Source organism: Salminus brasiliensis, chromosome 14 (genome assembly GCF_030463535.1).
Source record: "Salminus brasiliensis chromosome 14, fSalBra1.hap2, whole genome shotgun sequence".
Taxonomy (NCBI): Eukaryota; Metazoa; Chordata; class Actinopteri; order Characiformes; family Bryconidae; genus Salminus; species Salminus brasiliensis.
In genome coordinates this window covers 36138659-36164154 of record NC_132891.1, presented here as the reverse complement: position 1 = coordinate 36164154, position 25496 = coordinate 36138659, and the positions used below count along the sequence as shown (strand labels likewise).

Sequence of the window (25496 nt, the reverse complement as noted above, 5' to 3'; positions counted from 1 at the left end):
TTATTTGTAAATGTGACTTATTTTAATGTCAGCCCACGTCTTCACCCGGTTCGCACGGTTCATTTCTGGGCAGACGTTTGTGGGCTGGAGAAACAGCCCGCTGATGTCAGGAGATGCTGGCCGAGGTAGGCAGTAATCAAGCACTCCAATGCTACTTTACACAGAAATTCCCCAGAACACACTCCATCTGCTAAAACACTGCCCTGTTTTCTTACTCACTGGAGAGGGAGATACGGGCTTCCTGCCATACGGGCCATCAGCCGGAATGTTGACCTGACCACGCTTTAGCATCACGAGTGGCTTAACAACTCTAACAAAGTCATTGTCGTGCCGTCTATAGGTCCAAATGATTGTGGACACCCCTTCTAATGAATGCATTCAGCTACTTGTCTAGTAGCTTGTCTAGTCCCTGTAGAGAAGAAGTACTGCCAATAGAATAGGACTCTCTGGAGCAGATCAACATCATGAACCTATTGGCTCCATGCTGCCTAATAATGCCAGACATGGGCTAGAGGGGTATAAAGCCCCCCAGCATTGAGCTGTGGAGCAGTGGAAGAACTGTGTTCTCTGGAATGATGGTGGAGGAGAAGCTCCATCCAGTACTTTTGAACGGGATGAGGTGGGGTGGCATCCGCTATTTTAAGCCCCGCTATCCTTCTGTGTTCTACGACAATGCCCTCTGGTGCCCCCTAGGTGCCATTAACGGATATTATTCCCAGCCTTCAGCAGTGAGGAGCTCTCTCAGAAGGTAACAGAGCGGTTTAGAGCCTGGAAGTACTTTACAGTGGAACATGAGAACTTTACAGTGATTTTGGAAAGGCTTTTGTTTGAGGTGAAATGCCAGAGGAACTTCAGAGGAACTGAATCTGTGGAAACTTTCGTTCATGAGTGCGATGGCCTGAATACACATACCAGTAACTCCAGTGTTCTCTGGAGCTGCAGCCTCGGCCATCAAGATGATGAGATCGGACAGTTCTGCAGGGCTCGGGGTGTAACAGGCCAGGGCTGGATTTGCTTGAGGGTTGAGGTCAATGCTGATCTCCTGCGACTGGACCAGAGTAGAGTGATTCTGGCAGGTCCTCTCTAGACAAGTTTACTTGATTTGAACTTTGTCTTTTGTTTGAGCGCAATGCTAATTCACTGCTCCGTTCAGTCTGGGTTTAATAAGGATGCGCGACCTCCGCGGACGGGCACTCCGTAACACTGGACACCCAACAGCATATCAGGCATAGGTCCTAATGTTTTGGCTCAGGTCTGTATGTTATTAATATAGGGTTTCTGTGTGTGCTGAGAGTGTAAACACACATTCCTCACATAGCTAGCGTCGACGCTGCCGGGCTTCAGCCACAGATATTTATTTGCTAATCAACTTAATTAGCTTGTTTTTGGTTTTCCCACTTTCAAAGGCTTCACTGGAATTGAAATGGATGGAAATAAGGTCAGTAAACACACACACACACACACACACAAACATGCACACACACACACACACACACAAACATACACACACACACACATTCATACACACAGTCCTTCATTTGTTAAAGATATGAGGAGCTACAAGGCTAATGCAGCTAACAAGAAATGGAGGCTTAGTAGGCTACACGTCACCAATTAGCATGGTGCTAACTGCAGGCCTTCTTCATCACTCACTCTTCTTAAAGTGTGAGGAGGTGTTCTGTAATCTCCAGTAGATTTGAGTATGTGGTTCCTGGTACTGAATGACTCACTGTTATCTAGAACACTGGCTAAAGTTGAGGCGTCAAGGAGCTGCTGCTGTTTTCAGCCATACATCAGCGATCGCAAAGGCTAACTGTCAGACCCTGAAGCAGGTCTTTTCTGATTGGTTATTTCTGAGGGGAAGGGTTAGGGGGTAAACTGTGTGCATCAGATTTTAGTATATATGTGGGTCAGAACTGGGCTAGCAGTCCATCCTGCCATTAGCGCCATGTGCAGGTCACCTGACACAGACAGCTCTCTGTTAGCACGCCTCTGAGATGAAAGACTGTTTTCCTCTGCATTTCTCGCTTTGCTGAGGGGTGTGTCCCTAAAACACACACACACACACACACACACACACACACACACACACTCACTCAACACTGCAGCCTAACCAACACTGCCATAACCCAGCACACACTCTTTTTCACAACCTTTAACTCCTTCAACACCTTTAACTCGAACCACATTCATATACCTACAGAAATTCATAGTGGATACTGAATAATTCATAGAAGATACTAAATAATTCATAATGGATACTGAATAATTCATAGTAGATAGTGAATAATTCATAGCAGATACTGAGTAATTCATAGTAGATACTGAATAATTCGTAGTGGATACTGAGTAATTCATAGTGGAGACTGAGTAATTCATAGCAGATAGTGAGTAATTCATAGTGGATACTAAATAATGCATAATGGATACTGAGTAATTCATAGCAGATACTCAGTAATTCATAGTAGATACTGAATAATTCATAATGGAGACTGAGTAATTCATAGTAGATACTGAATAATTCATAGCACATACTGAATAATTCATAGCAGATACTGAGTAATTCATAGTGGATACTAAATAATGCATAATGGATACTGAGTAATTCATAGCAGATACTCAGTAATTCATAGTAGATACTGAATAATTCATAGCAGATAGTGAGTAATTCATAGTGGATACTAAATAATGCATAATGGATACTGAGTAATTCATAGCAGATACTCGGTAATTCATAGTAGATACTGAATAATTCATAATGGAGACTGAGTAATTCATAGTAGATACTGAATAATTCGTAGCACATACTGAATAATTCATAGCAGATACTGAGTAATTCATAGTGGATACTAAATAATGCATAATGGATACTGAGTAATTCATAGCAGATACTCAGTAATTCATAGTGGATACTGAATAATTCATAGCAGATAGTGAGTAATTCATAGTGGATACTAAATAATGCATAATGGATACTGAGTAATTCATAGCAGATACTCGGTAATTCATAGTAGATACTGAATAATTCATAATGGAGACTGAGTAATTCATAGTAGATACTGAATAATTCGTAGCACATACTGAATAATTCATAGCAGATACTGAGTAATTCATAGTGGATACTAAATAATGCATAATGGATACTGAGTAATTCATAGCAGATACTCAGTAATTCATAGTGGATACTAAATAATGCATAATGGATACTGAGTAATTCATAGCAGATACTCAGTAATTCATAGTAGATACTGAATAATTCATAATAGATACTGAGTAATTCATAGCAGATACTCAGTAATTCATAGTAGATACTGAATAATTCATAATGGATACTGAGTAATTCATAGTAGATACTGAATAATCCATGCTAAATAATTTACAGTGTATTCACAAACACATATGAATGTATAGATGCAGTATGGACAAACACTGATTTGTGTGTGTGTGTGTGTGTGTGTGTGTGTGTATATGAAACGCCAAAACCAGTCTAACATCAGTGCTCTATATACAGACTGGAGGTTTGGCCCAGACTTCAAAGTGCGGAAACTCTGCACCTGGTAAACTACCTCCCATCAATCAACACGACACTGAAAAAACACACTTCCCTCCCAAACAACATCACAGCAACACACCCACCCTCGCACCATCTCACCCGCATTCTCAGCCCAGCTCTCTCCATCAGTCTGCACTCATCTAACGGTTCCTTCCGGCCTTATTCCAGCTTCCACGCAGCAGATAGTCTGAGCAGAACCCGTTTATTCATTCATCTGATAAAAATACTCACATTATTATTAGAAGCTGCAGAGAGAGAAAGAGCTGCACAGGCCTGGCTGGTTGGCTCTGCTCTGTGGTGTTTGTGTAGCGGTCACAGCGATGGTCAGGACGTCTCTGACCGCAGCGTCCACACGTGTACAAACACAGAGGGGGAATTTGGCCACGAGAGCGGTCATCCAAACCATAACATAAACAAGAGTGTCAGAGGACTGCCATCAATACGCCTGATCCGACAGTTAACACACTCTCTGTCCTTAAGCTGAAGCTCTGCTGTGATTTAACCCCTCAGATCACACATTACACAGCGTTCCTCAGGAGAACACAACAGAACCAATCAGAACAGCACAGAACTGCATGAGCTACAGGAGACGTTCTGGAGGACACGTGGAGCCAGGACTGGAAAATGATGACATTACATGATAGAATAACAGAGTAATATAGGATAGAATAGAATAGAATAGAATGGGATACAGTAGAACTGAATAATCTAAAAGTTTAATACCATAAAATGTAAAGTTAATATAGAATATGATCCAGGTTCTAGAATAGAATTGAGTATAATATAACATAATATCACAACAGATTAACATACAGTCATACATACATAACATCTACAGTAAAATAAAATGATTCCATGGATTAGAAAAATGATATACAGGGATAGAATGGAATAATACAATCAACAGAGTAGAAATAGGGATGTCCCTGTCACGTTTGTTTGCATAGTGGGGGTCTGATAAACTGGGGTAACAGGTGGGCCACAGTCCACCTCACTCCCACAGTCCTGCTGAAGGCAGCATATGAAGACACTAGAATGAGACTCTGAGACTCCAAGGCTGTGAGACTGTAAGACTCTGAGAGTGAGACTCTGAGACTTTAAGACTGGGAGACTGTAAGACTCTGCAACTGTGAAAGTGAGACTGTAAGACTCTGAGACCTAAGACTGTGAGACTCTGAGACTCTGCAACTGTGAAAGTGAGACTGTGAGACTCTAAGACTCTGAGACTGTGAGACTCTGAGAGTGAGACTCTGAGACTTTAAGACTGGGAGACTGTAAGACTCTGCAACTGTGAAAGTGAGACTGTGAGACTCTAAGACTCTGAGACTGTGAGACTCTGAGACTCTGCAACAGTGAAAGTGAGACTGTGAGACTCTGAGACCTAAGACTCTGAGACTGTGAGACTCTGCAACTGTGAGACTCTGAGACTGGGAGACTGTAAGACTCTGAGACTGTAAGACTGTGAGACTCTGCAACTGTGAAAGTGAGACTGTAAGACTCTGAGACCTAAGACTCTGAGACTGTGAGACTCTGAGACTCTAAGACTGTGAGACTCTGAGACTCTGCAACTGTGAAAGTGAGACTGTGAGACTCTGAGACTGTGAGACTCTAAGACTCTGAGACTGTGAGACTCTGAGACGGTGAGACTCTGAAACTGTGAGACTCTAAGGCTGTGAGAATCTAAGACTGTGAGACTCTAAGACTGTGAGACTCTGAGACGCTAAGACTCTGAGACGGTGAGACTCTGAGACGGTGAGACTCTGAAACTGTGAGACTCTGAGGCTGTGAGAATCTAAGACTGTGAGACTCTGAGACGCTAAGACTCTGAAACTGTGAGACTGTAAGACTCTGAGACTGTGAGACTGTAAGACTCTGAGACTGTGATTAGGACACCGAGAGTCCATTAAAACCGAGACTGCAGCTGGAGGCTCACTGAGCTCCTGAGCGACGCCTGAGTGACAGAGACGGCTCTCAGTTCATTATCCAGAGTAAACCACTGCAGCTCATATAGAGAAGAATGTAGATAAACACTGGCTGCGGGCAGAGGGAGGTGACGGGCTCCTCTGGGTGCTCTTAATACCTTCCAGATCCAGAACGGTAATGCGAACAGTAATGTGAACAGGCCGGGCTGGAAGCGGAGTCGCGGGTGCGAATGAGGTAATGTTTGTGTTGGGCCGGATAATGTGGAGTGTACGGCCTCTCAGATCTCACAGCGGTCTCAGAGTGATGTGGGAAAGTGGAGTGGACTTAAAAGACTGAGAGATAAAATAAGCCAGGGAGTGTATACATATAAACCCGACCCTCCCTCTGAGCGGGGTGTGTACTGTGTGCTTGGCAGGGTTATGATGTGATTAGACGTCCTTTATGTCAGAGATCCAGAACAAAGAGTCATTCCATGACCCCCAGCGGGCCTGAGTTACAGCTATTCTACGGTCAGACTGCTACCATGTCCGAAACTCAGTGGGTAGCAGCCGATGATTTACCCATCAGTGCTGCTTCCACACAAACACCTTCATCCTGGCTCTAAATGTAGGTATTGTAATATACACTGAGAAGGCGGAGCTACAGTCTCTCATTAGGGTGAATATTAATAAGGCTCTAAATGTAGGTATTGTAATATACACTGAGAAGGCGGAGCTACAGTCTCTCATTAGGGTGAATATTAATAAGGCTCTAAATGTAGGTATTGTGATATACACTGAGGAGGCGGAGCTACAGTCTCTCATTAGAGTGAATATTAATAACGCTCTAAATGTAGGTATTGTAATATACACTGAGAAGGCGGAGCTACAGTCTCTCATTAGGGTGAATATTAATAAGGCTCTAAATGTAGGTATTGTAATATACACTGAGAAGGCGGAGCTACAGTCTCTCATTAGGGTGAATATTAATAAGGCTCTAAATGTAGGTATTGTAATATACACTGAGAAGGCGGAGCTACAGTCTCTCATTAGGGTGAATATTAATAACGCTCTTAATGTAGGTATTGTGATATACACTGAGGAGGCGGAGCTACAGTCTCTCATTAGGGTGAATAATAATTAATAACACTTTAAATGTAGGTATTGAGGAGGATACACTGAGGAGGCGGAGCTATAGCTGGGTCAAGTGTGTTGGAGTAGAGAAAACACAAACATGTGGACTGAATTTGGGAAGCACATTTTCAGTGTTTACTACAAGTGTCTCCAAGTGCTGAGAATAGCAGTCATCTATATTACAGCTCCCTCTAGTGGTGGCAGAGGAAACACACAGGACATCCAGAGGGAGCACCATGCTTGAGCACCCTGTCTTTCGGGAGAGAAATTGCCATGACATAAATGTCCATGACGAGTGTATGAAAACTTCTGACCACAACAGTCTAGTTCAGGGTGGGCAATTCCGATCCTGGGGGGATGGATTCCTGCATAGTGTTGTGCTTTTCCAGCTCGAGCTTGGTAGGTGTGTTAGAGCAGGGAAATCAGCAAACTGGGCTGGTTTTGGGCTCCCACTGCCCACCCTGGATCAGTTGATGTAATTATGCAATGACCCTACTGTCCAGTGGGTGGCAGGCGTGGGTCCTGTTTTAGTATATTCATACTTTTGTAGGATGCATTGTATTGTGTGTGTGTGTGTGTGTGTGTGTGTGTGTGCATGATTGTAATGGCTTTGCTATGGTCCATATATGCAGTTAGATCTGTTATGAATTTGTATTTTTATGAATATTTACTTTAAGCTGCATCTCCATCCGTCATCTAAGTCTAATATCAGTGTGTTTTGGCTGCTGTGTGTGTGTGTGTGTGTGTGTGTGTGTGTGTGTGTGTGAGGGGGGGGGGGTGTTGTTGATGTCTGTACGTGTGGGTGTGAGTGTATTAAACCACTTAACAGGAAATAAGCAAGAACACGCTAACTCAGCAGAACCGCCGAAGCCATTTCACTTCCTTTCCCCGTCACCATGGCAGCCTGTTCAACATCAAAGCTCACACTGGGTCTCTGAATGCAGATTGACCACTCAACTACACCCGCACACCACACTGTCCGTTTTAGAGGCGGTCGGCGTCTACCTAGAACCTACGACCAAGACAACCCCGTTACGCCTCCACCTTCGGCTACATCACCAGTCCCAATGTTTTCATTAGGACCTTTCTGACGGTCATCTCCATGTTTGGCTTTGGTGTGGATGCACCTGCACTCTGAAACGGTTAGGATACAGAAGCCCCTACTTTCATGACCTACATAGTGCACTAAACAGGGAGCCAGAGAAGTTGTAGTGAGAAGAATGTGAGAAAGTGCCACCAAAGAACCTGCGGTGAAGAGAACCTGAAGATGTACCACCAGAGATTGTGGGGAGAAGCACCAGAGATCTTGTAGCAAATGAGAGAGCATGATGGTTTAGAGGAGAACTTGTTGTGAGGAGAACCCGATCATGAGGGAACTGGTATTGAGACGTACCACATGACTAAGTCTTCTTGCTTGTTTAGATGCTGGGGGGCGCTCCAGAGCACGTCCAAAACCTTTTTTTTGTACATTTTTGTAAACTTTGTAAACTACCGACTGGCCATCTTTATACTCCGTCAATTAGCATGATGCTAACTGCAGGTGTTCTGCTAGTGGAGTGAAACCCTTTCAGTCAATAAGATCAAGAGGAGCTAGTGGAAAGAACCCGGGTTCTCAGCTCCAAGTGCTCAGTCTCCAAACGAGGAACATCAGATATCTGCAGCAGGTTGAGACACCACTCAACACATGTTCTCCCTACATGCTAGCTGTCTTATGTGTGTGTGTGTGTGTGTGAACTAACACAGAGATTGCACCACAGATACACAACTCCCCTCCCCACCACACACACTCACACAAACACAAACACACCCAACTATCTTTCTCAGTATCTCAATGGTAAGATTATAATGAGCCATTTTAGCAAATTCAGTGTGTGTGTGTTGGTGTGTGTGTGTGTGTGTGTGCACTTAAAAGATCTAAGAAGAGTAAAGAACCCTAAGCATGAAACAAAAACCACCCCCCCCAAAAGAAAACCTACTTTACCCTTAATCGCATCAACACAAATCCAAAGCACTGCTTTTATGTTCTTCAGAGAACCTGTAGTGAGGAGAACCTGAGAACCTGCAGTGAGGAGAACCTATATTGTACCAAATAAGCACTACTTCTTGTTGATGTAGAGCTGAAGTGGCCTGTGTACGTGTCTGTAAGATTGCATCTTCACCGCTGGCTGGTGTTAACCGCCCTGCAGGTAATGAATGATGAGCAGTGTGAGAGCATGCAGGGAGCTTCAGACGTGTATGAGAACTTTGTCTGTTATATGGATATAATGCATTGACAGCCTGGCTTGCCATGTTATCCCAGGTGGTGGCCAGAATAAAAATCCCCCGCTTTTCCTTTTCCCCCGATCAGACTGGACCTTCTGGAGCTGGTTTGGAGTCGATATCGTTAATGACTGATAATGGCGTAAACACAGCGGTTCAGTTCGTTACAGCCTGACTTCAAAGTCTTTGCTGTCAACTTTTCAACACTGACTCGCGTGTATCTCGGCCTTTCTGGTAGAACCACGTGTGATGACAACTTTCTGACGCCGAAATAAACACAAATGAGAAAGAGCTGCACTGCTGTGAAGACGAGGAGACGCCCTGGTGTTAAACAATTCATCAGGAATATAGAACACTCACATGCACACATACAGGACATCAGTCACCAACTGCCATTAAAGAACCACCGACCAAACCTCCAACCTCCTCGAACCTTCGACTAACCCTTTAAAACTCTAAAAACGGTCTAAAGATCTGACAGTGGAAGTAATCGATGTGGGCAGGGGAAGGCTTTAATGTTTCTACACTGATAAAAGTATAAGATCCTGTGGAGGAACATCTTAAGGTGCTTTGAGGAACCTTCAAAAAAGGGTTACTCAAAAGAGGTTCCTCCACAATTTCCTGTAACTGAAGAACCTCCAAAAGTTCCTCAAGGACCTTATACCTTTACCAGTGTAGAGTGTGGATTGCAAAGACATGGCAGTTCAGGGGAACTGTGGAGGTTCACTCTGAAAGAACTGCTCAAATCCATCAGAGGGAGGGTGGTGCACCTCTCTACAAACCTGCCAACTGTGAAACATGGGGGTGGATCTGTCATGCTTTGGGTTGTGCTGCTGCCAGTGCAATTGACAATATTGCACAGTTGGAGAGAAGACTGGATAGTACAAAATACCAGGATGCAAACCCAGCATACAAATATCAAACCATCTGTTTGATCAAGGCTAAAGCCAATAGAGGAATGGCTTTTGAAGCTTTTTCAGAATGGCCCTCACAGTCTGCTGACCTAAACCCCAGAGAACATTTATGGATAGACCTTAAACAAGCTGTGCAGCAAGATGACCCACCAAGAATATCTGAGAACTTCTCCAAACACCTTCTGCAAGAACGTTAGCAGAGTGTTATTAAGCCTTACTGACTCTGCAAAAACTGCAAACCCAGGGTGAGAGTGAGGGTGAGGGTTTCCTCCTTGAGCACCTCCCACAATGTTCAAACATGTCTGGTCTGGTTGATGCTGGACTTTGATGCTGCTGTGATGTCCTTTTAGGATTGCTGGAGACGTCTTTACTCAGCTTGAGGTTCTGCTGTTGGGCTGAACAGCTGTTCCACCTGTAAATGATTTAGTGGACGGTGGAATCATCAGCTGATTTCTAACTGTTCTGAGATCTGAGATTCTTTCTGAAGGCCTCAGAGAGCTCTCTGGATCTGGTCATGATGGTGATCGTCTTCACCCCTCACTTCAACCATCAACCATCCAGAGCAGACCAGACTAAACGTCTGAGGTTTAAATAAGACAGACTCCTCCAGAATAATCCTCTCCAACCATGTTGTGATGTAGCAGTCGTTACACAGTGCAGCAAGGCTGGAGGATGCAACAGCTCTGCTGATCACCTCTGCTTGTGGTAGAACGTGTGGTCTAACCAAAGTTTGTTTGAACTCTGTTTCCCACAGCTCTAAAGACATCAAAGCCCCCAGCCCAAGCCTTTCACCTTCAACCTCGTCTTCATCCTCGTCTACGTATTTTATCTACACCCTGCTGTAGTTGATAGTACAGGCCTGGTATCTCCAGCCTTCTCCTCCGTGTTTCTACCTGAGTGCAGAGAGCTGCAGTCCGCTGCCGCTGGTTTGGTTTCTAAGGCCAAGCTGTGTGACCTCAGTGACACATCAGAGCCAGCCAGGCGGCTTGACCCTAAGGAGGAAGTGTGTGTTCCTCTTACTGGGATCACAGCTCCTCACACTCCAACACACACACACACACACACACACATTAGTGTTTCATCTGCGCTTCTGCTTGTAGAGCCTCGAAACCAGCCTTTAACGTTAACATGGTGAACGTTAACTAGGAGCTAATGCTAATGCTACCGGTTAATGAAGCACATTGCTGGAGAAAACAAAGCTAATGCTAAAGCTAACGGTTGATGAACCACATTGCTGAAGACAAGAGAGCTAATGCTAAATAGGTTATGTGTTATGGGTATTAGACTAGCCTTGTGACACTTGTGTAACTGGTGGCATAGTTAGCGCTGCCCAGCTTGTAGAAGGGAATTTCCAATGCACACACACACACACACACACACACACACACACACACACAGAATGGTGTTCCAGTATCATGGTTAGGGGTAATCTGGAGTAAGCCTGCTTCGTTGGCTGTTAGCGTAGTGACGCAGGTTTGATCCTAGTGATGGATTTCAGGTGACATCTAGCCTGACCTGACACTGACCTGCCAACACACACACACTCTCTCTCTCTCTCTCTCTCTCTCTATCTCTATCTCTCTCACCCCCTTTAGTTCCTTTTTTCCCTCACTCACTATTTCACACACACTCAATCACGTCCCTCTCTAAGCTCCGCCCACCAGGGGACTTCCTTTTAGTAATATTAACGCTCTAAATGTAAGTATTGTGATATACACTGAGGAGGCGGAGCTACAGTCTCTCATTAGGGTGAATATTAATAACGCTCTAAATGTAGGTATTGTGATATACACTGAGGAGGAGGAGCTACAGTCTCTCATTAGGGTGAATATTAATAACTCTCTAAATGTAGGTATTGTGATATACACTGAGGAGGCGGAGCTACAGTCTCTCATTAGGGTGAATATTAATAACTCTCTAAATGTAGGTATTGTGATATACACTGAGGAGGAGGAGCTACAGTCTCTCATTAGGATGAGGTTTTGGCCTAAGGCCTCATGGTTACACAACACATGTTGTAGTAACTGCTTCTGTTGGAGTAACTGTCTCTACTGTCCAGAGAAGAAGACTTTCTACTAGATTTTGGAGAAGCATTGCTGTGAGGATTTTGTTGCATTCAGCCACAATAGCGTTAGTGAGGTCTGGATGTTGGATGATGATCACCACCCCACCTCATCGTCCCCAACTCATCCCAAAAGTACTGGATGGAGCTCCACCACCCACCATCACTCCAGAGAACACAGCTCTTCCACTGCTCCACAGCTCCTCAATGCTGGGGGGCTTTATACCCCTCTAGCCCACGCCTGGCGTACGGCTGCATGGTGCCAATAGGGTCATGTGTACTATCTGGTCCAGAGAGTCCTATTCTATTGGCAGTACAGGGACTAGACAAGCTGTGTGTGTGCATATGCATGTTTTCAGCAATGGGTGCAGCTTAAACCAGCTGAATGCATTCATTAGAAGGGGCGTCCACAAACCCAGTGTTGTAATAGCAGAGGTTTTAATACACGATTAAATTCATGGCGGGTTTTTAAGCGGGTAAGTTAACCGGGGCGATGTCCTGGAGTAACGCTGCGGGTGAAGTGGCCTAATTCTGCCCTGCTCACATTCGTAACACTGTTAATCACACTGGCATTTAGCCCATATCCAGGATTTCACACCGCAAGGGAATTGTATTTCTCTTCTCCTCAGAGGTCTGCATTTAGGAGTATCTGCACACCTACAGAGATGCCCTCAGTTCCACTCGGTCCAGTTCATCCTTTCACATTCTGCTCGTTCAGCTCCTTACAGTAGATCACGCCTCTCACTCTGGAGCTGCACGAGAAAGAGAAGATCAGAGCCTGTAGAACCATACCTTCAAGTTCAGGACCTGTATTCTGAAGAGCGATGTTGGTGTTTGACCAGATACCTCTGCTCCTGCTGGACTCATTACAGCTCGGTGCAGCAGCAAGCTCAGCACCTTTACTGAGGGCTGGCAGGTGGTCCTGAACTTCTACTCAGGTACTGGAGGATTTCGCTTTGTCCAGTCCTGTCTTCACCTCAGGAGGGGCTCAGGCCCACTCTGCTGCTGTTACAGTACCACCGGTGTCCTCTAGAGTGCAGAATTGAGGTGCAGCTCTGTGAGGAACTGGGTCACATGTCATTTCTTCAGGTAGTTCTAATGTATTCACTAAAGCCTCATTTTAACCAGGAATCTTCAAACCTGCTTCCTTCTGGTCAGGGGCAAGTTTGCATGGCCAACTCACCTACCATGCAATTTAGCATAGCCAATGCAATTTAGCATAGCCAATGCAATTTAGCATAGCCAATGCAGTTTAGCATAGCCAATGCAGTTTAGCATGGCCAACTCACCTACCATGCAATTTCATATATAGCCAATTAACCTACCATGCAATTTAGCATAACCAGTGCAGTTTACCATAGCTAGTGCAACTTAGCATAGCCAACTTACCTACTATGCAATTTACCATAGCTAGTGCAATTTAGCATAACCAACTCGCCTACCTAACCAAACTCCTCACCTCATAATAATGTTCAGTGAAACACCATTAACTGATATTAGCTATTAGTGAATCATTCACTTATTTAATTACAGACCCCAACCCTCCCCTTGTTTCAGAACCTAAGCCTAACACTAGGCCTGGTCCAAATCCTAACCCTGACCCTGATCACTGAACACTGTCAAGAATCAACAGAAAAATTGTATCACTTCAAACAGACATTTACAGTCAGGGGGGCTTGGTGGGCTTGGTGGGTTTGGTGTGAAACCCTCCATTCTAGAGAAACTTACTGAGTCAGAATTGTTCACAGTGGTGGTGAATGGAACCAGACGTCTAAACCGCATTAAAATGGCTATATCGGTGTTGTAGTCATGACGACCGATGCCTGGTTCCATCATACTCACTGTGTACATCTCATACACCTCATTTTGAGAGATGGGTGCATTTCCCCTTTAACTCGCTTTATTAGTACACATGATGTAAAGTTAAAGCACTGTGTACGCTCACGAGCCTGTTGTATGCAGACGTGCACGTGCTTGCACAACCGAGTTCACTGTGTTTGCGGAGCAACAGGCGGCGCGTGGAGGGCGGTGCGTAAAGAGGGAGGTAGAGAGAGAGAGAGAGAGAGAGAGAGGTAACTGCAAATCGCACGGATCCTCCACTCCCCTGCTGTAGCCGAACAGCGCGCGCTACGCCTCGCGTCTCTGCAAAAAACGCGCACGCACACAGACACAGACACACACTATGCAGCAGCTCGCGGGACTGTGAGTGAATCCTCGCGGCCCCCCCGGAAAGGGAGAGTCGCGAGACCCCGCAGTACCGTGCACAGTGACCGCACGAGCTAAGCGAGCGACAACCGGCGTCTTCACCATGTAAACAAAGCCAGCATGTCTCATCGTCTGACTCGCGCGCCCCCGCCATCGCCTTTCCCCGTGCGCGCCCCCAAGTTTCTGCAAGCAATGATCGGAGTCCCATCCTTGAAGCCGTAGCGCGCGAGGGATGGCGAGCGAAGCGACGGAGGGCGCGAGCGCGGATGTGTCGCGCGGCAGTCTGAGCGTGCTGAGCTGGGAGCAGGTGCGGAGGCTGGACGCGCTACTCGCCGAATCCATCCCCATCCACGGGCGCTGGAACTTCCCCACGCTGCACATGAAGCCGCGCGACATCGTGAGGGTGGTGCGCGCGCGACTGCGCGAGCGGCACATAGACGTTCGCGAGGTGCGCCTGAACGGCTCGGCCGCGAGCCATGTGCTGCACGAGGACAGCGGGCTCGGCTACAAGGACCTGGACCTCATCTTCCGCGCGGACCTGAAGAGCGAGCGCGAGTTCCAGACGGTGAAGGAGGTCGTGCTGCACTCGTTGCTGGACTTCCTGCCCGCGGGCGTCAACAAGGAGAAGATCACTCCGCTCACGCTCAAGGTGATTGAAATAACGGTGTAACGGTTAAACCGCTGTAACGGTCCCGCGCTCGAAATTCTGAAATTTGAATTTAAAATTTGAATTTTAAACAGTTGGCTTTGATGTTTTCCGTTACAAACGGACCGTTACAGCATTAAAGGGGAACTCTCATAAACTCAGAATTGCGTAATTAATTGCGTAATTAAGTAAACAGAGTGGCGGTTTGGGGGGTTCTGTGTGAAACGCTCGGTTCTAGATAACCTCCCCCAGTCAGAGCTATTCTACAGTGGAGGTTCTAGATAAGCTCCCCCAGTCAGAGCTGTTCTACAGTGGAGGTTCTAGATAAGCTCCCCCAGTCAGATCTGGGTTCTACAGTAGAGGTTCTAGATAAGCTCCCCCAGTCAGAGCTGTGGTTCTACAGTGGAGGTGAAGGGAAGCAGACGTCTGAAGCTCTAATAAAAGCTCCTCACAGAAAGTTCTTCACCTAATGGTGATGAAGACGCTGCCTGATGCCTGAGACACTGTTCTACCAGAGTTCTGAGAAGGTTCTACCGGAGTTCTGGTGGAGGGATACGTGCTGCGAGGTGACACTTGCCCTTATTTTATAATCTACTGCATCTCACATAAATTATATATATATATTAATAATGTAATGTCTTTACAGTAGTGGTGAATGGAACCAGGTGTTGGTTGCCATGACTACAACAGATATATCCCATAATGTATTTCCCTATCACCCACCAGTGAAGCTATAGAAGTCTTCTGAGTTTTATATTGAATGATGATGATGATGATGATGATGGTAAAATAGTGAATCGATAATCTGAACTAATCCAGTGTTCTTCAGGGAGGTTCTAGAGCCGAACTCTTCTCAGAACTCCCACCAAACTCACCAACTCCTCCACTCTGACTGACATTTGTTTGCATGAAGTAAATACAGCCCAGAACCTTCTTACCGATGATGAGCAAATAGTGGAGAATTAGTCTTTTAGGGACTATTTGGCGCACAGCACCCTGCATGTATCCCTCCACCAACAATGGAGTTTCACAGTATGCTTTAGACAGTGCTGTAAAACAGCGACTCAGGCTTTCCTCACCATCTGGTGTCGTCACTTTTTTGAGGCATTAAACTCTTCATCACCTGGTTCTGTTTACCACCACTGTGAACGAAGACCTGTTGACTGGTCTAGAACAGTTGTTCTACGCCCCAATCCTGAAGAACCCTGTTCTGCACAATTTCAAGTATTCCCTGTCCCCAATACACCTGATCCAGCTCGTAAGGTCATTACCAGGAGCCTAATTATCTGGATCAGGTGTGTTGGGCAGGAAGTCTCCAGAACTGTAGCTGAGAACCAGCAGAACCTTCACGCTCATCATATTTACCATAAAACGAAAATATCTTGAAGCAGAATTTCAGTGTAAAGTAGTCGGTACTAAATGTTCCTCACATTTGGGTTTGAAAGCTTTGATAGCAGACAGGCTAATATATGCCTGTATACGTTGCCAGCTGTAGGCAGCTTACACACTGTTAGCCTAGCCTCGTTACAGTAGCCTGTTTGCTTAACTTCATTAAAATGACGAACTAAAATTCTGTAAAACGGTGACTACTGTTAAACGCATTTTACTGAAACACAATTCAAATCTAACCTAAATTGCTTGAATTTGAGGCTAAATGTTTTTAAACCTGACTAAAATATTAGCCTAATCTGATTAAAGTGGCTAACGTTTAATTTACTGTGAGTTTTTATTACTGAAGAGGAAAAATACTTGTTTTAAACTTGTTTTAAAACCTTAAATGACGATTTGAAGTTGCTATTTTTAAGTCTGTACTTTGTTTTACTTAGGCTTAATTTGATCAAAGTTGTTAGCTTAAGCTACAGATAGCTTTTCTAACTGAAAGAAACTGTTTGACCAAAGGACTAAAGATGTTGGCTTATCTCACTGGAATTGTAAAATGTAAAATATACAACATCTGATTTAAGTTAAGAAGTAAAATTCTAGTCTAACTTATTTTATTACTGTAGACCTAACTTGATTAGTTTGATAAATTGTTAGCATAACCACAGCTATAGCTTTAGCTACTTAACTTACACAATGCTAAATAATGATATATATATATAAGTACATTAGGCTAACTAGTCTATACTATTATATATTAAATAATTATAACAAATTGACTAAAAGTTAAAATTGTTAGACTAATTAGCCTAATGTTCTTGAAGCTGCTAGCTTATCTTACTGACATTTTATGGCCTAATATGCTAGCCTGAATAGTTAGCCTTGCTGTAATTTTTTATTAATGAATTAATTTATGTTAATATTTACTTAACATAACTTCAAGTGAATATCTATATAAATATGTAAATATATGTGTAAAGTCAGTACAGGGACATCCTCGTGGCTGAGTGGTCAGTAGCTTGACCTGACGCTAGCAGGAGGCGTTCGGCGGGTTTAACCTCAGTCGGGACGTTTGTAGTAAAATAAGTTGGTTTCTAGTACAAAGAGGATTTACACTAAACCAATTTACCAGCGATGCTCTTTCACCTCGCGCTGCCCGGCGGACGGGCCACGTTTTCATGTGTGCAAATGAAGGCAGATAGAGCTACGTTTTATGAATGCTAATCTACGCCATCATGGTGTATGCAAAAAGGAGCTTTAACAGACTGTGTGTGTGAATGCTAATTAGCTGTCAACTGCACACACTCCGTAAAATAAAAAGGTGCTACAAAGGGTTCTTTAGGCGATGCCACGGAAGAACCACTTATGGTTCCACATAGAACCAAATGTGTGTAGTAGAGTAAAGGTCACAACCGTGGTTCTTTCTGGAGCTACGGCTTCACGCAAAGAACCACTTCGTTTTTCAGAGCGTAGAGTGCTCTCTCTCCGTACGCAGAGGAACCCAGCGCGTGGAATTAACTCTGTAAGCTCGTTCGGGCCGAGCGAACACGCCGGGGTTAACTCAGCTCCGGGACTCTGCTGCGTAAGATGATTTTCATTCATTGAGTAGAAACATAAGGCTGCGATCGTCTGGCGTCAGGAAGCGAAAGTGTAGGGCTGCTTGTTCTGAGGACAGACCACAATAAGAGCCTGGTTTCTGAAGAGCCTTCCCTCTTTGTAGAACGGCCTCCACCCCCGTAACTCTCAGCCTGATTGCATGGTTGGTGCTCAGGTCTGAGCAGGGCTGGAAAATGACTGATGGAAAACCGTGGAAATTCAAGGAGCTTGTCTGAAAGCTGATGTTCTGCGGTGGTGGAGGTTGTTTTTGTCTCGGCCCTGTTGTAGACCTCCTCACAGCTCATGGTAAAACACATGGTGGAAAGTATTTGAGTAATTGTACCTCAGTACTGTTAGAGATGGTATGTCCGTACGGGTGGGTATGGCTGTGGAGGAAATTACCATCACCATACCATAATTTATCTCCTATCCAAACCCACCGGTGAAGCTACACGAGTCTTCTGAGTTTCTTTAGGGACTACTTTTTGTAGCCGCACTACACCCTAAAGGCAGCATGTATCCCTCCACCATTTTAATGATCTGATTTTAAAAGCAGGTTCTAGAGCCGAGCTCTTCTCAGAACTCTGGTGGAACCGTGTCTCAGGCATCAGGCAGCGTCTTCATCACCAGGCCAGCTTCAGACGTCTGCTTCCCTTTCTCCTCCACTGTAGAACACTGTGTTCTGACTGGGGGAGGTTATCTAGAACCGAGCGTTTCACACCAAAACTCACCAAACCCCCCCAAACCCCCCAAACCCCTACTCTGGATGAGTGTGTTTATGTCTGAACTGTGCAGAAATATGAAGAGAAGTGAAAGTCTACAATGAGGAAAGATCATAAACCCTGACTGGCTCACTTCTCAAAATGTTGCTCAGGGTACACCTGCGTCAGTGTTTCTCCATGTTCCTCCAGGCAGAACAGACACAACACAGACAGACAGACAGACACAACACAGACAGACAGACAGACACAGTGAGTGAGAGGGTGCAGCGTGAGAGAGGCACACTTAAAGTACAGGTGGAGGTAATGCTGAGGGGACAGCAGGTCATAGGCAGGAGTTAACCAGAGATACTGTGAGATCTATAACTCTCTCTCTCTCTCTCTCTCTCTCTCTCTCCCTCTGACTTGTTGTTTTGCTGTATCTCTCGCTCTTCCCTCTTTCATTTCCTCCGTCACTCACTGACTCACTCACTGACTTTCTCCCCTCTGCATTACTCTCTCTTCCTTTCTCTCTCTCTCTCTCTCTCTCGCACATACCCTGCTGCTCCTTCTCCCCCCTCCCCACCCCATGTTGCAGGAGGCGTATGTCCAGAAGATGGTGAAGGTGTGCAACGACTCTGACCGCTGGAGCCTCATCTCTCTGTCCAACAACAGCGGGAAGAACGTGGAGCTGAAGTTCGTGGACTCGCTGCGGCGGCAGTTCGAGTTCAGCGTGGACTCCTTCCAGATCCGCCTGGACTCGCTGCTGCTCTTCTACGAGTGCTCGGAGAACCCCATGGCCGAGACCTTCCACCCGTCCATCGTGGGCGAAAGTGTGTACGGCGACTTCGAGGAGGCTCTGGAGCACCTTCGGCGCAAGCTCATCTGCACGCGCAGCCCAGAGGAGATCCGCGGCGGCGGCCTGCTCAAGTACTGCCACCTGCTGGTGCGGGGCTTCCGCGCCGCCTCGCCGTCGCACATGAAGCAGCTGGAGCGCTACATGTGCTCGCGCTTCTTCATTGACTTCCCCGACGCCGCCGAGCAGCGGCGCAAGCTGGAGTCCTACCTGCAGAACCACTTCGTGGGCCTGGAGGAGCGCAAGTACGAGTACCTGAGCACACTGCACGGCGTGGTCAGCGAGAGCACCGTGTGCCTGATGGGCCATGAGCGCCGGCAGGCCCTCAGCCTGATCACCATGCTGGCCGTGCGCGTGCTGGCCGAGCAGAACGTCATCCCCAACGTGGCCAACGTCACCTGCTACTACCAGCCCGCGCCCTATGTCGCTGACGGCAACTTCAGCAACTACTACGTGGCCCAGGTGCAGCCGGTTTACGCCTGTCAGCCCCCCAACTCCTTCTGCCCATGGCTGCCCTGCAACTGAGCTTACTGAGGGGGGCGCTGGTGGTCTGAAAGAACTGCTCGGATGCAGCTGTTCGCTGCGTTTGCTACGAGGCTCCATTACTTCTGTTTTATGCCAAATTTACATATCCACCTGTTCAGCCTGTAGCATTTAGCCCCGCCCATTCAGCCTATAGTGATAGTGTGTAAACACTGTCCATGCAGTCCAAATATGCAAATCAAGCTGCCAGATTGGGCTGTTTTTTAATTTGTTGTTTTGTAATGTCACAACATCTACCACATTTACATATCCATCCACATAGTTCAGCCTACAGCAGTTTAGCCCCGCCCATTCTCATTGAACTCACTGAATTTAGAAGTTTTAGAGACTCCTTTATGAAATAGGTGCAATATTGAGCAGCCAGAGACAGTTTCCACTCAGGCCTATGAAACATTTTGGCCCCCTTGTGCAAATTATAAATGCTGTTATTTTTTATTAAGTGTAAATAATTTCCTGTCCTCTACAGAGACACACTCTGAATCAAGATTACTGTTTATTGACTGAATTTAACATAATGCAAAACAAATATGACATCTGCAAAAGTAACGGCATGTTAAATACCAATGTTAAATTCAGTAATTAAATAGAATTGGTGTCAAAAGTATGCTGAATTGTTTATATTTAAGTTTAAGTGTGTGATTTGACCTGATTTGTCCTAAACCTTTGCATTAGACCTAAACAGGCTTACAGGCACTGTAACAAAAGCAGCCTGGGATAAAGGAAGATCATGTATAAATGAATTACGACTGTTTAATTATGCATAGGCCATCATGAGTTTTATAAGTGGACCTCAGGAAGAAAACATAAATACATAAACAAAAAGTCGCATACTGGCCCTTTAAAAGCCCTATTATCCTTCAGTGGGCTTTATTAGGGTTTGGTACTAAAAAAAAAAAGAAGCATCCAAGCAGTTCTTTTTCACCACCAGAGGAGTGGACACGGGCAGCAGAGTGGACCAATCAGGACCGGTTTCGCGATTCGACGGCAGATGAAGTACATTTCTTTGTTTTGTGATGTTGGAGGTCTGGCGGAGGAGTCAGGCTGGCTTTACGCTAGAGAACGGGGGCAGGAGGCTGTGTTCCCAGAGGACGTCAGAGACTGGTCCGAGACTCTCCGTCAAACCTAAAGACACATCACGCAGACTTTGAGGCCACAACATGGGGCAGGACACTCTGTGAGCCCAGTTTGGGTGAAGGAGGAGAGAGCTAGTTCTCAGACTCAGTAGAGTTGTATCCCCCGTGTGTTTTAGGACCCGTACAGAGACTTGAACAGAGATGTACAAATACGTACAGAATTGTCCCTGCATAATTCGGTCGCTGTGAGGGACAGGCGGGACAGGCGATGATCAGCAGACACTCAGTCACTCAAGAGACTCATTCGGATCAGCAGGGACGAAATAAACTGTTTACAGAACCAAAGATATTTTCTTAGATGCCAGCTAGCCACAAAGAAGAGTATCCAAGTGCCTGCAACAGATCAAATGCAACAAAGACTTACAGAGAGCAAGATCCCCCGAGTTTGCAAGTCTAAAGGGGAGGGGGGGGGTGTTGCCCTGGACACAGTGGAGGGACTCATTTACAGTGCGTGTGTGTGTGTGTGGGGGTGTTTTTATGTGGGTGTGGGTGTGGCTTCCCGGTCTACAGTAGGTAAAGTATGAGAACAGGCTCTCTACACATTATCTCAGTAGTCTTTAGTAGAGGTGTAACTCTCTGACCTCATAAGGCTGCATTTAAAGGGCCTGTATCTGAAAGCTGAGTTCTTCTCGCAGTCTCCCAAACAGGGTAAATATTTTAATATAAGCATTGCCTCACCTTTAAAGCGCATTACATAAAAAATAAAGTTCGCAGATTTTTTTTTTAATTCACGGTTTATGTGATGTCACAAACACCAGTGCATTTACATAATGTGTGTGTTTACATAAGCCAATCGTAAAAGGAAACCCCTAACACCCATAAAAACAGCGAAATAAAAGATACACTATATGTCCAAATGTTTGTGGACACCCCTTCTAAGGAATGCATTCAGCTACGGGCTTTAAGTTGCACCCATTGTTGCACAGATACAGCTTGTCTAGTCCCTGTGGAGAGGTGTTGCTGATAGAATAGGACTCGCTGGAGCAGAGAAACTCAAAGCAATGCTGCTCCAAAATCTAGTAGAAACTCTTTATCGCTGGACAGTACAGCCAGTAAACACTTTAATAGCCTTGATTTCAGAAGAAACAATGAAAAATGAGCAGGTGTCCCAATACTTTTGTCCATGTAGTGTAAGGAATATGGGCTAGTGTAAGAAATGGGCTTATTAAAGGGTCAATAACATGCAAAGCTAAGGGTTCAAAAACAGCTGGTTTACAATTCACTGCTTTTTGTGATGTCACAGTGCATTTACATATCCCTGCCCAATCAAAGCAGGGAATATTTAAATATGCCAATCTTAAAGGTAACAGACTGTAAGGAGCACCACGAGCCTAACAGTCACAGTGCATGTTTACACCCCTACTAAAGAGCGCTTACTTTCACACAACTGGGAGGCAGTCATGGTTATCTATTGCACAAATGTGTGTGTGAGTGAGTGAGTGTGTGTGTGTGTTCAGGGTATGAGTTACTCACAGACACTCACCTCCTCTGGCCTGACCTTACTGTACAGTTGGCTCAAGGGGGCCTGGGAGCCGGCTAAGCTCAGATTAGGGCGCTGGGGCCAATGCCATTACTGCTGAAGGAGAAAACCGAAAGCTAGGTCGCAGGCCGGACAGCAAGGCAAATTAAGGAAGACGGCTCCAGTGACAGGCTGGCCGCTTCCACATCCTCTTTTTTTTTCCTCTATATGATAAATAACTCCATGTTTCAGAGACGGTGAAGAGCACTGGACTCTCCTGCAGCCGAGGAGATCCCTGCTAGCAGATCCCCAACTGCCAAACCTCAGAGTCTTCTCTGTCTAGGGCTGTCTCCAACAAACGGCGTAGTTGGTCTGTTAAAAAGCCTTGGGTTTACTGTACACTGATCAGCCATAACATTAAAACCTCTGTCAAGTGCAGTGGCATCTGTCGAGGGGTGGCTATATTAGGCACATGGGCAAGCGCAAGAATCTGAGACACTTTGACAAGAACCAAAATGTGATGTTCTAGACGACGACTGGGTCAGAACATCTCCAGAACACCAGGCAGGTCTTGTTGGGTGTTCCCCTCAGTATGCAGTCGAGTCCAGGCCTGGAGTGGTCAAGTTTTATGTTTGTTTTGGTGGTGATATTATGTTATGGCTGATTGGTGTAATTATTGTATCACTGTGGGTGGAGCTACCCAGGCTTTGGTTTCTATGACAGCTCTGACAGACCCAAGTAGCTCGAACATGCAATAAACGTCTCTCCTGCAACCTTCTGAAGGTTCTGTCGCCCCCTCTGAGATGTCACAGCCTGTCTAATCCGGCAGGCTCAGGTGTCAGCCGAGTGAACCTGCGCATGTGTGAGCGGCCTGCTTCACCCAGGGGTGGGACTGAGAGCTGGATCTGCGGTGTTCCCTCCACCTTCAACCACGTCTCTTTTATTTTTCTACTGATTCCTCTATTTTTGTACACGTCTGCTTGACGCTGAGGTCATGCCGCTGACCTTGTTTCTAATGCTGTGAAAAGTGCAGATGCGAATGAGTGAGTGTGTGAGTGCTGGAGCTGGCGGTAAAAAACGTCTCAGTCTAGCTTTAGTACGCGGACGCGGGTCCAGTGTGTGTTCCAGTGTTCGTGTAGGTCCTGGAGTTCTCGCTAAATTAAGACTGGGTGACTGTTTCTTGTAAAGGATCATGTAATTTGAACGACTCTCATTAAATGGTGAAAAAACAGCAGTGGCATTTTTTCTTTCTTGCCAGAGGAACCTCTAGGTGAAGGCCCACAGGGCTCCTCACTCCTGACGTGCAAATCGGTCATCTAACTGACGGCTTGGTATAGAGCCGAATGACTAATCAAACCATCTGGTTTCCTCTGAAGTTGCCCTCAGGACAGCTGGCGCTTGCCTCAGCAGTTCTGTCTGGTAGAGTTTTTCTAACGGTTCGAGGCATCAGACCCTGGAACGCTGAACATGGGTAAGCCTTGGTAAGAACCTCTCTCGCCTCACCTTCACGGCTGTTTTATTGGCTTTGGTCCAAGGTTATCACATGGACACATCTTCAGAATTTGTGTTGGAGAGGTGAGGGAAAAACCCTACGATGATGCTCCGCCCATTTACACAAATATAAGCTACACGCTAAGTGAAAAGTAAAGGGTGCAATAAGCCTGTAATCCTACAATAGGTGGAACATCTGAACCTGAGCTCAGTAGAACTGAAGGTTCTTCTTAGAGAGCACCTACATAGCAAAAGTACTGGATGGAGCTCCACCACCATCATTCCAGAGAACACACTTCTTCCACTGCTCCACAGCTCAATGATGGGGGGCTTCATACCCCTCTACTAGTCCACGCCTGGCATTGGAGCCAATAGGGTCACGTTTATCAGCTCCAGAGAGTCCTATTCCATTAGCAGTACTTTTCTACAGGGTGAGTGGAGGGGAGTGTGTGCATTTGCTCAATGCATTCAGAAGGGGTGTCCACAGACATTTGGACATGTAGTGTAGCTGTCTGGTCCAGTTGTCTTGATGTCGCTAACTCAGAAAGTAGCCTAGCTAGTCTTCACTGAGGACCCACTGTGAGTTGATGGGGGCTAGCTTAGCTAGCGTACCCACAGTTAGTGTTGTAATCCTCGCTCTTATAAACTTTATTAACAAGTTCAGTCAGAGTGGAGGTTTGGGGGTTTTGGGGGGTTTGGTGAGAAACGCTTGGTTCTAGATAACCTCCTCCAGTCAGATCTGGGTTCTACAGTGGAGGTGAAGGGAAGCAGACGTCTGAAGCTCTAATAATAAAAGCTCCTCACAGAAAGTTCTTCACCTAATGGTGATGAAGACGCTGCCTGATGCCTGAGACACTGTTCTACCAGAGTTCTGAGAAGAGTTCGGCTCTAGAACCTGCTTTTAAAATCAGATCATTAAAATGGTGGAGGGATACATGCTGCCTTTAGGGTGTAGTGCGGCTACAGAAAGTAGTCCCTAAAGAAAACTGCATTAGTTGAGATTCTCTATTCACTATGTTACCTTCATCATCATCATCATCATCATCATTCCATATAAAACTCAGAAGACTCGTGTAAATTATGGGCTGTATCTGTTTTGTAGTCATGGCGACCGACCTGGTTCCATTCACCACCACTGTAAAGAAACCCTAAAGGGTCTGAAGGCACACTGGCATGGCCGGTTATCCCCTAATTAAGCAGATGCAGAGCATGAGCTATATTTAGTGCTCCATAATAAGGATATTAACCTGTCTCTTCTAATCTGATGAAGTGCTTAATGTGCTCAACAGTCTAGGGTGGTTACAGCACCTGGACTTATGGGCATTACACTGTAACGCTTACGTGCAGGCCTGGAAGGAGGCTGGGAGGAGGGTAACACCAAAGCCTCCGCTACTCCTTCCCTCCTTCCCCCCAGCTACTTAGCTCTGGGCAGGGTCAGTGTGGCCTGAATCTTGGAGCAAGAGAGGGAGGAAGAAGCATTATCCACATGTATCCAGCCTATCTAGTCCAGTTCCTTCTTAGGTGTTTGGGAGGTGACGATGAAGTGAATAGGAGGTTCTCTTAGTAGGCTAAGAGAGGTGAGTGTTGCACAACCACCATCCCCAGTGCTAACCGTGCTCCATTTAAATAATCCACCTGGGCTACTTATCGATTAACCAGCCCGTCC

General features: G+C 45.7%; 1 protein-coding gene across 1 annotated transcript; it reads left to right on the top strand.

The window, feature by feature from the left end:
• The first annotated feature begins 13868 nt into the window (after positions 1-13868).
• Positions 13869-23570, top strand: tent5ab (terminal nucleotidyltransferase 5Ab). The gene is made up of 2 exons (XM_072696235.1): positions 13869-14677; positions 18947-23570. Exons 1-2 carry the CDS (start codon positions 14261-14263, stop codon positions 19727-19729), a joined length of 1200 nt encoding a protein of 399 aa, XP_072552336.1. The 5' UTR covers positions 13869-14260; the 3' UTR covers positions 19730-23570.
• Positions 23571-25496: the final 1926 nt, after the last annotated feature.

Coding starts and splice junctions, on each gene's coding strand:
- tent5ab (XM_072696235.1), top strand. CDS start 14,261: ATGGCGAGCGAAGCGACGGAGGGCGCGAGCGCGGATGTGTCGCGCGGC. Junction 14,678..18,946: donor TCACTCCGCTCACGCTCAAG/GTGATTGAAATA, acceptor CCCATGTTGCAG/GAGGCGTATGTCCAGAAGAT.